We start from the raw sequence: 11,818 nt of genomic DNA, 5'->3' as shown, positions 1-11,818 counted from the left end.
GAGGCGAGGGATGGTGGAGCGGGCGCGATGGCCTCCGCCGAGCCGCCGGCCGAAATCCAGTTCGCCCAGCGCCTGACGTCCAGCGAGAAGGGCACCCGGGAGCAGGCCGTGAGGAAGCTACGCAGGTTCATCGGCGTGAAGACGCAGACGGCCGCAGGTGGGGCCAGCCAGGGGCCGGACCACGTGGAGGCGGGCGGGCGGGCGGACCAGGGCGCCCCAGGGCGCAGGCGCGGGGCTGGGGCCCGGTGCGCATGCGCGCCGCCGCCGGCCCGCGCCCGTGCGCATGCGCGCCGCCGCCTGCCCGCTGGCCGCACGGGCTGAGGTGGGGGGGCGGAAACAACGCCTTTTTTTTTTAATGGCATTTATTAAGCGCTTACTATGTGCCAAGCCCTGTTCTAAGCGCTGGGGAGGTTACAAGGTGATCAGGTGGTCCCACGTGGGGCTCACAGACTTAATCCCCATTTTACAGATGAGGCAACTGAGGCCCAGAGAAGTCAAGTGACTTGCCCAAAGTCACCCAGCTGACAAGTGGCGGAGCCGGGATTTGAACCCATGACCTCTGGCTCCAAATAATAATAATGACGGCATTTATTAAGCGCTTACTATGTGCAGAGCACTGTTCTAAGCGCTGGGGAGGCTACAGAGTGATGAGGTTGCCCCACGTGGGGCTCACAGACTTAATCCCCATTTTCCAGATGAGGCAACTGGGGCCCAGAGAAGTCAAGTGACTTGCCCAAAGTCACCCAGCTGACAAGTGGTGGAGGCGGAATTCGAACCCATGGTCTCTCACTCCAAATAATAATAATAATGACGGCATTTATTAAGTGCTTACCATGTGCAGAGCACTGTTGTAAGCGCTGGGGAGGCTTCAAAGTGATGGGGTTGTCCCACGTGGGGCTCACAGACTTAATCCCCATTTTACAGATGAGGCAACTGAGGCCCAGAGAAGTCAAGTGACTTGCCCAAAGTCACCCAGCTGACAAGTGGCGGAGCCGGGATTTGAACCCATGACTTCTGACTCCAAATAATAATAATAATAATAATGACCGCATTTATTAAGTGCTTACTATGTGCAAAGCACTGTTCTAAGCGCTGGCTAGGTTACAAGGTGATCAGGTGTCCCACATGAGGCTCACAGTCTTAATCCCTATTTTACAGATGAGGGAACTGAGGCCCAGAGAAGTCAAGTGACTTGCCCAAAGTCACCCAGCTGACAAGTGGTGGAGGCGGAATTCGAACCCATGATCTCTCACTCCAAATAATAATAATAATGACGGCATTTATTAAGTGCTTACCATGTGCAGAGCACTGTTGTAAGCGCTGGGGAGGCTACAAGGTGATGGGGTTGTCCCACGTGGGGCTCACAGACTTAATCCCCATTTTCCAGATGAGGCAACTGAGGCCCAGAGAAGTGAAGTGACTTGCCCAAAGTCACCCAGCTGACAAGTGGCGGAGCTGGAATTCAAACCCATGACCTCTGACTCCAAATAATAATAATAATGATGACGGCATTTATTAAGCGCTTACTATGTGCAGAGCACAGTTCTAAGCGCTGGGGAGGCTACAAGGTGATGAGGTTGTCCCACGTGGGGCTCACAGACTTAATCCCCATTTTCCAGATGAGGGAACTGAGGCCCAGAGAAGTGAAGTGGCTTGCCCAAAGTCACCCAGCTGACAAGTGGCAGGGCCGGGATTTGAACCCATGACCTCTGACTCCAAATAATAATAATAATGACGGCATTTATTAAGCGCTTACTATGTGCAAAGCACTGTTCTAAGCGCTGGGGAGGATTCAGAGTGATGAGGTTGTCCCACGTGGGGCTCACAGACTTAATCCCCATTTTACAGATGAGGGAACCGAGGCCCAGAGAAGTCAAGTGACTTGCCCAAAGTCACCCAGCTGACAAGTGGCGGAGCTGGGATTCGAACCCATGACCTCTGACTCCAAATAATAATAGTAATAATAATAATGACGGCATTTATTAAGCGCTTACTATGTGCAAAGCATTGTTCTAAGTGCTGGGGAGGATTCAGAGTGATCAGGTTGTCCCACGTGGGGCTCACAGACTTAATCCCCATTTTACAGATGAGGGAACTGAGGCCCAGTGAAGTGACTTGCCCAAAGTCACCCAGCTGACAAGTGGCGGAGCCGGGATTTGAACCCACGACCTCTGACTCCAAAGCCCAGGCTCTTCCCCCTGAGCCACGCTGCTTCCCTAATAATAACGGTCGTATTTAAGCGCTTACTATGTGCGAAACACTGCACGGGGGCGGGGGGGGGGGGCGGCTACAAGGTGATCAGGTTGTCCCACTTGGGGCTCACAGTCTTAATCCCCGTTTTACAGATGAGGTAACTGAGGCACAGAGAAGTTAAGTGACTTGCCCAAGGTCACACAGCTGACAGGTGGTGGAGCCGGGATTAGAGCCCACGACCTCTGACTCCCAAGTCCCTGCTCACTAGGCCACGCAAATGGGGGGAGACTGGAATATCAGTCAGTCCTATCTGTTGAGCGCATGTTTGTCGGCACTGTATTAAGCGCTTGTACTTCCCAAGCGCTTAGTACAGTGCTCTGCACACAGTAAGCACTCAATAAATACGACTGATGATGGGGAGAGTGCAATATATAACAGAGTCGATAGACACGTTCCCTTGCCCGCAGTGAGGCTACGGTCTAGAGGAACCCAAATCTTCCCACTCCAAGACCTGAGTTCCTTCCACATGTCCATGCTGCTGCCCTCTGTGAAATGGACGGAGGGATTTTGTGGATTTTCCATCTCTAGTTTCCACGGTACTTCACAGTCCTCTTTTAAAATGAATTTACTTTTAGTAGGGCTGAACTACCAAAGCCTGTTTCCTCCTCATGTCGGTTTCGGTCCCCTGCGCTGAATAAGTGGTCAGTAAATACAGTTCAACTGACAGAATTTGAAAAATTACGAAGTATAGGGGGTATGATATTTTCCTGCAAAGTTTTGAGGCAGCACCCAAGACATAAACTGTTCTGTAGGAAATTGATAGTATTAGCGGTGATATTTAGTGAGCACCTACTGAGTGCACACATTCACCCACATTCACTCACATTTTTAGACTGTGAGCCCACTGTTGGGTAGGGACTGTCTCTATATGTTGCTATCTTGTACTTCCCAAGCGCTTAGTCCAGTGCTCTGCACACAGTAAGCGCTCAATAAATACGATTGATTGATTGATTCACCCCCACACACCTACCCCCCAAGTGTTAATTTTTCCGTCAGTGGTGTCCTCCGCAAGTATGAAGAACAGATTGGTGCCGTGCACCGTACTAAGCATTTGGAAAACTAAAACAGATGCTCCAGTCATGTTGCTTGCCCTCAAGGAATCAACTGCATGTGTTGAGCACTTACTATGTGCAGAGCGCTATAATAATAATAATGATGGTATTTATTAAGCACTTCCTACGTGCCGGGCACCGTACTAAGTGCTGGAGTAGGTCCAAGCCAATGGAGTTGGACGCAGTCCCTGTCCCACAGGGGCATCATCATCATCATCAATCGTATTTATTGAGCGCTTACTATGTGCAGAGCACTGTACTAAGCGCTTGGGAAGTACAAATTGGCAACACATAGAGGCAGTCCCTACCCAACAGTGGGCTCACAGTCTAAAAGGGGGAGACAGAGAACAAAACCAAACATACTAACGAAATAAAATAAATAGAATAGATATGTACAAATAAAATAAATAAATAAATAAGTAGAGTAAAAAATATGTACAAACATATATACATATATACAGGGATCACAGTCTCAATCCCCATTGGGACGAACAAGCTTTTTAGAAAGGTGATTTAGTCTGTGGGTAGAGTGTTTGCTTGTGATTAAGTGAATCCCACTTAAAGTGAAATACGATTGATTGATTCGGAAACCCCGCCGTGCCCCTGTCGCAGTATGGCTGTGAGATACAGCAGAAGAGTACTGCGAGGTTTCTCCCAACTCTTTAAACTACTAGCAGTAGAAAGTGTAAAGCTTTAAAAATAGAAGAGTCAGCTCGTCCCCTCAGTGGCCTTAGCCCAATATTGAGAGGGCCGCCCGGATCAGCCCCGGGCTCCGAGCTCGGCTGAATCCAGTCGGGTTCGGCCCACCCTCCCTTCCGTCTCTGGGCTTTGCGGCTGCGGTGGCTCGGAGCAAATCCGCGTGCGAGGCTGGTGGCCCCGCCGTCTCAGTTTCTGGTCCAGATGAGACTTGGACTTTTCCTAGGACCGGGAGTATTGAAGCAGCCGTGTTGCGACTGTTGAGCCATTCCCACATCTTCACGGAGTCTGGCTTGACTTCCCAAAAAACAGTTCTGCTTCCCGTAAGCCCTCCCAAACGTTGCCGGAACAAGGCGGGAGGAGAACCTGTGCCTGGTACTTCTGTTGCCTTCAACATAACTGCCACTGCTATTACTACTGCTACTGAAGCAATCAGTGGTCCTTACTTGGGACTTGTACTTCCCAAGTGCTTAGTACAGTGCTCTGCACACAGTAAGCGCTCAATAAATGCGATTGATTAAGCATTTATTCTATGCAGCACACTGTTTAAAGTGCTTGGGAAAAGAGAGTAGAGAAGGCAGGCTTGAATGCTGCCCTCAAGGAACATACAATCCAACAAAGACCAAAGTCTTCCGAGAGCCGCATTGTGGCCACTCCTGGAATTCACTTAATCATTCCGACCAAATACTTGAAACTTTCCAATAGTTGGGAACAGTGGGTACTCACCTCTTATCAGTGGGATTAGATAAAAATGGCTTTATTCCCTGTGGGAACTAATTATCTTGTATCTACTCCAGCCCTTAGTTCAGTGTTTGGCGCATAGTAAGCGCTTAACAAATCTCGCGATTATTACTTCCACTTGGACACTTTTTCAGTTATTCAGAAGGTATTCTGTGGCGGTTGCGGTCATCTGCAAGTGCAGGTCACCCGTTAGATTAAAAAAAAAAAGGATCTGTTAAGCCCCCTGAAAGTCAGGGCTGATGTCACGTAGCACATGTTGCATGTAGTGAATCTTCCAACCAGCTTAACGCTTTATAATAAAATCCCGTGTCGGCAACAGTGGAGGGAGCGAGCGACCGTTGACGTACTCCCCTTTCTAAAGTGCCTCTTGATTCTTGGATGTGTGAAGGGTAGCGGAATCTAAGGGGGATAAATTCTCCAGCTTTTCAGCCTGTGAAGACTTATTTCAAACCTCAGTGACTATTTTGGGACCGGGCGGTGGAAAAAGTACGGCAGCAGTTTATTGAGGGAACAATTATTAGTAGGAGTCATTGCACCGACCATTTGAATTCTTCAGCGGTTTAAGTTCCTCTCCAGCTGCCTGCTCCGAAAAACTTAATTCCTAATGCCTCTTAATGAAATAGATTCATTAAGTATTCAGTGACGTATTACAACACCGTACTTTTTATCATCTTTCACTATTCAATTCCATTGTTTCCATCAGCAATAGGAATTTAATTTTGAGGACAAGAAACAGCACTACTGATTTAGCTGAACAGAGCCACTTGCTGCCTAACGCCAGTGTTAGTGATATTCAGTCATTCAATCGTATTTATTGAGCACTTCCTCTGTGTAGAGCACTGTACTAAGCACTTGGGTGAGTATAATATAGCAATAATCAGACACATTCCCTGCCCACACCGAGCTTACGGTCTTTGTGTCTAAGCACTTACTACCTGCCAAGCACCATACCAAGGTGCTGGGGTAGATGCAAAGTAATCAGGCCGAACACCATCCCTGTCCTTCATGGGGCTCAAAATCTAAGGGGGAGAGAGAACAGGTATTTAATCCCCATTTTACAGATGAGGAAACTGAGGTTCAGGGAAGTGAAGCAACTTGCCTGAGATCGCACGGCCTGGATTAGAACCCATTACCCCTGACATCTGTGCTCTTTCCACAGGCCAGTTATCCCACGACACAACTGGGAAATAAGGCACATAACCGTGTTGTTTCATGGAGTGTGTTTACGCGCGCACTCCTGTTTTATAAATAAGGATCCCGTCCAGAATCTTTGGTAGAGGAATATAAAATTCCTTTATGGGCTATATACTTTAATGAGCAAACATCACAGCTATTGTTTAGTCTTTACTAAAGTCATTCGGTGCACAACTAAATTAAGGGTTGTGATGCCATTATGAGCCTTTGAAGGAAGCTGCAAACTGCTGGCTGTAGCAGTGGATTTTCAACTTTAGTGAAGGATCTGTCCACTTTTCGTTATACAGCATTTTATAGTAAGTTGACCCCTTCTAAACACTGGCTCCTTTGAACCAGTGTTCCCATTTCAAAATTCATCCCCTTTTCCTGAACACTGATACCATACTCTTTAATCTCCACATCCTCATTGGTGTTGTAGAAACCAGACCTACTAGGTCACGTTTCCCCCAACATTCCCAATGATGTGTCGGAGTGCCGAAGTTCACCGGGATCTTCATTCAGCCATTCCTGGGAAGGAAATGCAATTCTGCGTCCTCCGTGATTAAATTAAGTTGCCTCTCCCAGTCAGAACCTCCCCGTTTGGTTTTCTGCTCAGGGGTCTTGAACACCTGGACAGCTCGAGCCAAACCGTGAACAGAACCTCTTCCTCCGAGATCTATTCGTTGTAGATTGTTTCATCTCAAAGGGGGCTTTTTTCCCTGTAGCCCTCCGGTCTGGAATAGTGGGGCTGGCCAGGGGTGTGCATGAGATAGGGCATCAAGCAATGCAAGTGCAGCCTTGTGCATTCGAAAGACGTAATAATCGTGGGGACATCTTCAGTGGCCATCTCCCCCACCAGATTGTGAGCTCCTCGAGGGCAGGGATTCTGTCAGCCCACTCTGTTGTACTCTCCCAAAAGCTTAATACTGTACTCCACGCACAGTAGGTGCTCGATAAATGCTGTCGATGGTTGCCTGAAGAAAAAAATCTAGGCCGAAAAAGACATTCAGTGCAAGAGAGAATTATACATGTGCACGTCTCTCTTTTATCCTCATCGCTTGCAGGGCCATTTTTAAACTTGCCCATGTGGGTGGATCTTCAAATGTGAACGCTGTACTTTTTGATCTTTTAGGATTCAGTCAAGAGGAATTACTGAAAATATGGAAAGGCCTCTTTTACTGCATGTGGATGCAAGATCAGCCCCTCCTACAAGTAAGGCTGTTCAGTCTTTTCTGCTGTAAGAAAGGTCTTGCGTGAATGCACCCGAAGGTGTAATTGAAAACCTTTTTCATTCCCTGGTGAGACTGAAAATTAACTGTCCATTTCCGTGCAGTGTTTCATTCCTTCACTCCCACTGTCCCTCTCCCAGAACTGCCCCAGCCCCTTTCAGATTTACTCTCTGGTCGAAGGAGCTTTCTCCCCAGGTTCTTACTCAAAAGACCTGCCTTTACAGCTGCTTTGAAGGTTAAAAACATTGCAATATGAGAACAAATGATTTTTCTAAAGAGAAAATGGGCTCTTTTCCAAGATTTTCTCCTGCTTAGGCAGCTCTGAGGCAAGAGAATTTTTGAGCTGGGAAATGTGAAATTTCATGTGTCTCTGGATATATTTTTTTTCAGAAGAAATGTGCTGTTCTCATAGGGTGTAACTTCCACCACAGGTACAGGGAAGGTGTGAGATGTAATACTGCTCCTGACATCTTTTCCAACCCTTCTTTTCCAGGAGGAACTAGCTGGCACTATTTCTCAACTTATCCATGTTGTTGTTAACCTGGAAGCTCGTAAGTGCCATTTTAATTTCTTGCTTTGTTTTCGGGACCCGGTGTTATTTGATACATTTGCTATTTTGTTCCCTTCCCCCTTCCTCTCTCCTAGATTTCTCGGTGTTCATCTACATTAGGAGGCCCACAGTGAATCTTCAGTTTAATCCTCTTAAACGTTCAGCATTACAGTCCAAAGAAATGTACATTTTAAATATTGATGTCTTAGTGTGCAACCTAACTTATGTCTTTTTTTTTTTCAGCAAAATGTGGTTTTCCCACATAAGCAGTGTATCTTGTGGTATCTTTAAAGTAGCCAAGAATTTATCTGTATGTGTGTGTTCCCATGGAGACAGGACAGTATCCCTTCACACCCCTTTGAGAGTGGGAAGCAGCTTTAAATTATGCAGCTATTGAATGGCTCAGGAAAATGTAGAAAATTGGGTCCGGAAATTCGGAAGTCTGTCCGGACAGTTATGTGGCTTTGAGAGAAAACAGCGTGGGGGTATGAACATTTTGGCTGCTGCCCCAGAGACCTGAATTTAAATGGACCCCGAGGATTGCAGGTGCTGAAAGCAGGAGTCTCTGCCCAACAGATTCAATTAGTTAGGAAAATGGATTGGGTTCCATTGGGCACAACAGTCTTCCGTGGGCAAAATCAGCTGACCTCCCTGAAAGGTCCATGTATTTTCACCCCGTTTTCTAGTTCAGCAGTCATGGAGCCCAATTAGCGCACAGCTCTGCTTGTTTTCAAATTCCCCAAAATAACTCTTCAGGTAGTTACGAGGCCTTGAAACAAGGCTTTATGGTGACTGTCCACGAAGACTCTGTAGTCCCCGTTCATCGAGCCCCAGCATCTGGGTGTATCTTGTTCATTGCAGAACACTTGTTCATCCAGACTTTCTGGCAAACCATGAATCGGGAATGGGATGGCCTGGACAGGCGGCACCTGGACAAATTCCACCTGGTGAGGCGGTTGTTCATTTTCATCCTTATCCTTCGGCGGGCAGACCCATGTTTAAAGGGCCCACGGGACAGGTGGAGCAAGGATGTCTCCAGACCACACGTAGGGAAAGGGACATGGAAGTGTGGTCCGTCATTCATTCGCTTCACTGGGTACAGAGCACCGAACTGGCTGCTTGGGAGAGGAGAAAAAAGAGGAGAAAGACACGGTCCTGCCCTCAGAGGAATTCGACGCTAGCAGAGAACTTGTAGGAAAGATAAGCAGCAAATTCAAGTTACAGCTTTAGTTTTCAGGACCAGGCATGGAATTTGGCCGCCGGATATTATTTGCTTGTTTATTTAAGAAGGGTGGTTTGATCTCTGAGTTCTCCCTCCAGGGTGTGTTGGGGGGGGCGGGTGGGGGGAGCGGAGGGTAGAGGCGAACCAGTGTGGGTGTCTGGAGCCCTGAGGTTAAGTTTGATCACGGAAGAAATTTGGGCCCTCGCTTCTGACTCTACCTAGCAGGTCGCAAATCCCTAACCTTTCTGCTGTAACGAACTGTTCCCTCTTCAGTTAACCCGGGTGGTACTGCGAGAGTCCTTTGAGGTACTGAAGAGAAATGATTGGGAAGACAGGTTAGTAGACTGATAGGTTCCGGTGGCCTAAAATTTTTCAGAACGTGATTTTTAAAAGCCAGGTGCTGTGCTGTTCTTAGGGGCTTTTCTCCCCCGCCCCCCAAAGTAGATAATAAAAATCTCTAGCTCAATCCTGTGGATAATCAATAAGCATTGATTATTGATACTCCTTAAATGCCACAGACTGTTTCCATTTGAGCGCTTATTTGCGTTACCTTTTAGGTGTTCAACGTGTTGTGGTCTCACTTTTATTAGTTACTGAACAGTAAAGTTTTAAGGCACCTGCACATGATTTAGTGACACGCTGTTTTACTGTTCAACATAAATAATACCGTGTACTCTTCCCTTAGCCGGATCAAGTTATTTCTGGGTGTACTCATGCAAGAAGTCGTGCACCCTGCGAATCATGCTTCCAATGGAGTGAAATTCCACTTTATTGACATCTACCTTGCTGAATTGGCCAAAGTGGGGGCAGAGGAGGTAAGAAGGGCCAGCATTCTTTTCTCGGCGTTTAATCCTTGAGCCCCCATTTATTTGGAAAAGGAGGTGTTTTTCCCCATGTATTGGTTGGATCACATTTGCGCTTTTGCCATAAGTAATGCTATAAGAGCAGAACAGACTCATTGTCCGTAAAGGTCCCATGAAATTGTCATCGTCACCAGTTTTTAAATTAAACGAGGCAAGTCCAAGGACCGCATCAGGCCCCGGGGAAAGCACGCTGACCATCAACCGACAGACGCCCTTGCCTTCCAGTAGCTCGTACTCTTGCACGGGAGGGTCAGATGTTCAACAGTTGCCTAAGTCCGTAGTAACAGGGTAATGACAAAAATAAGGAATCCGAAAACTGGTTGAAACCATTCCGTTCTCCACCCACTGTTGGAAGGTTTATTCCCTTCGAACCGTGAACAGCGGGGCCAGGGCCTCGAGAAGTGCCCGTTGACGGCCAAGCGACCGATGGCAGAGGCCGGCTCCCGTTCACGATCGATCGTCACAGCGGGCACAGCCTTCTCTTCTCCCAGCTGAGGGCCTGTGGACATGGGCACGGAGATCCTCCCTGTCAAAGGTGCCAGTGTTTACCGCACAACCTCTATCGCAGGGCCTCCGGAGCTTTTGTTAAGGTATTCTAGGCTCACGGTTTAGAAGAGGAGATGAGGCCATTCGCCCCGTTCTTACTGGGTTCCCCACCCCCTCGCGTTGTTCTCTTTACAGCTCACGGCAGATCAGAATCTGAAGTTCATCGATCCGTTCTGCAAGATCACCGCCAAGACGAAGGAGTGAGTGGTGATGCTTGTAACGGTTTTATTGCCCCCATTTGATGGGCGACTCTGTCTAAAGAAGAGAAGAAAGTGAGGGGGGGGGCATTTTTGCAGGATGGGGGAAGGATTCTGGATTGGTAAATGAGATGAAGAGCCAGATGGAATCTGTTGGACCAGTTGGCAAGATGCTGGAAGCGGGGAGGGCTGATGGATGCCTGGCTGATGTGCACTCTTGTGAATAAGTCCCCGGGCCCCGAGGTACTCTGGGGTCTACATTTCATTAATTGGTTGTGAACGGCACTGGGGCTGTTGGTGGACATTGTGAGGGTGAAAAAGATACCCTTTGGCTTTTATAGGGAGAGAGAGAGAGAGAGACTGAGCATATCCCTAGTCTCCTTTGAAGAGAGAGCCCCTGAAACTCTCAAAACAAGTCCAAAAGTTGTCACTCCTGGAGAAAGACTACTGGGCCAGATGGGCTCTTGGTCCTGCCCACTCTGGCGTTTCCCAGGCTCTGAAGTTAGTGAGAGCCTCTCTCCTACGGAAAGGGAATTTCCAAGGACACTTTACGAGGACGAGCCATTGGGAGTCACAGACTGGCGTATATAGTCCGTATAACCAAGTGATTGGGGGCGGCAGGGGGATGAATGGGAATTTATCAAATGGAATTCATCTTCCTCCGCCCAGTCCCTCTGAACAGCACCATAGACCCGGGTGGTTTGCATTTCCTTTCCTTCGTGCTTCTCCCCTTTAGTCCAGCCTTGGTGCAGACCATAACCCAGGGCATCTTCGAAGCCATCGTAGCCCAGTCTCCGTTTGCCGTTGAAGCCGCCGTGGAGGAGCGACAAGCAAATGGGGACGGCGGGCTGCTGACAGAGGAGCAGGAGGCGCCTAAAAAAACATCCAGTAGAAAAGTCAAAGGTGAGAGCGCCGTCTTAAGTATTCCTCCCCGGGCTGAGTCTTCATCAAACCCCAGCCACCTGTCTTTAACCGGACACTGACTGTTATCGTGCCTCTGTACCTCACGGCGTCCCTGGTCTCGGAAGTAAAGGGGAAGCAGGCATCCTCTCCCTGGTTCTGCAGATGAAGAAACAGGATGAGAGAGGGGCAGTGACTTATCTTAGGTCACACAGCAGGGCAGTGAGGGACTAAAACCCAGATCCCGTGATCCCCAGGGCCACACGCTTTTCTCCGGAGACTACATTATCTCCCTTGAACAGCAAATTGCTTGTGTGCCACAAAAAATAGTGAAACTAGTTCAACCTGAAGTTTCTCCATTTCATTTGTGATCATGAATTGTGGTTTGAGTATTTA

At 48.1% G+C, this 11,818-nt stretch overlaps 1 protein-coding gene across 2 annotated transcripts in view; it reads left to right on the top strand.

Annotated features, from left to right (window-relative positions):
- RRP1B (ribosomal RNA processing 1B) overlaps positions 1-11,818 on the top strand; it is a 28,080-nt gene continuing 16,262 nt past the window's right edge. For both annotated transcript variants that reach the window (XM_038760424.1, XM_038760423.1), the window contains exons 1-8: positions 1-157; positions 7,048-7,127; positions 7,638-7,695; positions 8,556-8,641; positions 9,190-9,251; positions 9,602-9,731; positions 10,461-10,525; positions 11,259-11,425. In XM_038760424.1, coding sequence (XP_038616352.1) covers positions 28-157; positions 7,048-7,127; positions 7,638-7,695; positions 8,556-8,641; positions 9,190-9,251; positions 9,602-9,731; positions 10,461-10,525; positions 11,259-11,425 — 778 coding nt within the window. In that variant the 5' untranslated portion in view covers positions 1-27. The remainder of the gene's footprint in view (positions 158-7,047; positions 7,128-7,637; positions 7,696-8,555; positions 8,642-9,189; positions 9,252-9,601; positions 9,732-10,460; positions 10,526-11,258; positions 11,426-11,818) is intronic.

The sequence above is a fragment of the Tachyglossus aculeatus genome, chromosome 18 (genome assembly GCF_015852505.1).
Source record: "Tachyglossus aculeatus isolate mTacAcu1 chromosome 18, mTacAcu1.pri, whole genome shotgun sequence".
NCBI classification, from domain to species: domain Eukaryota; kingdom Metazoa; phylum Chordata; class Mammalia; order Monotremata; family Tachyglossidae; genus Tachyglossus; species Tachyglossus aculeatus.
The sequence above is the reverse complement of the archived record's forward strand: the minus strand, read 5'-3'. Positions and strand labels throughout refer to the sequence as shown.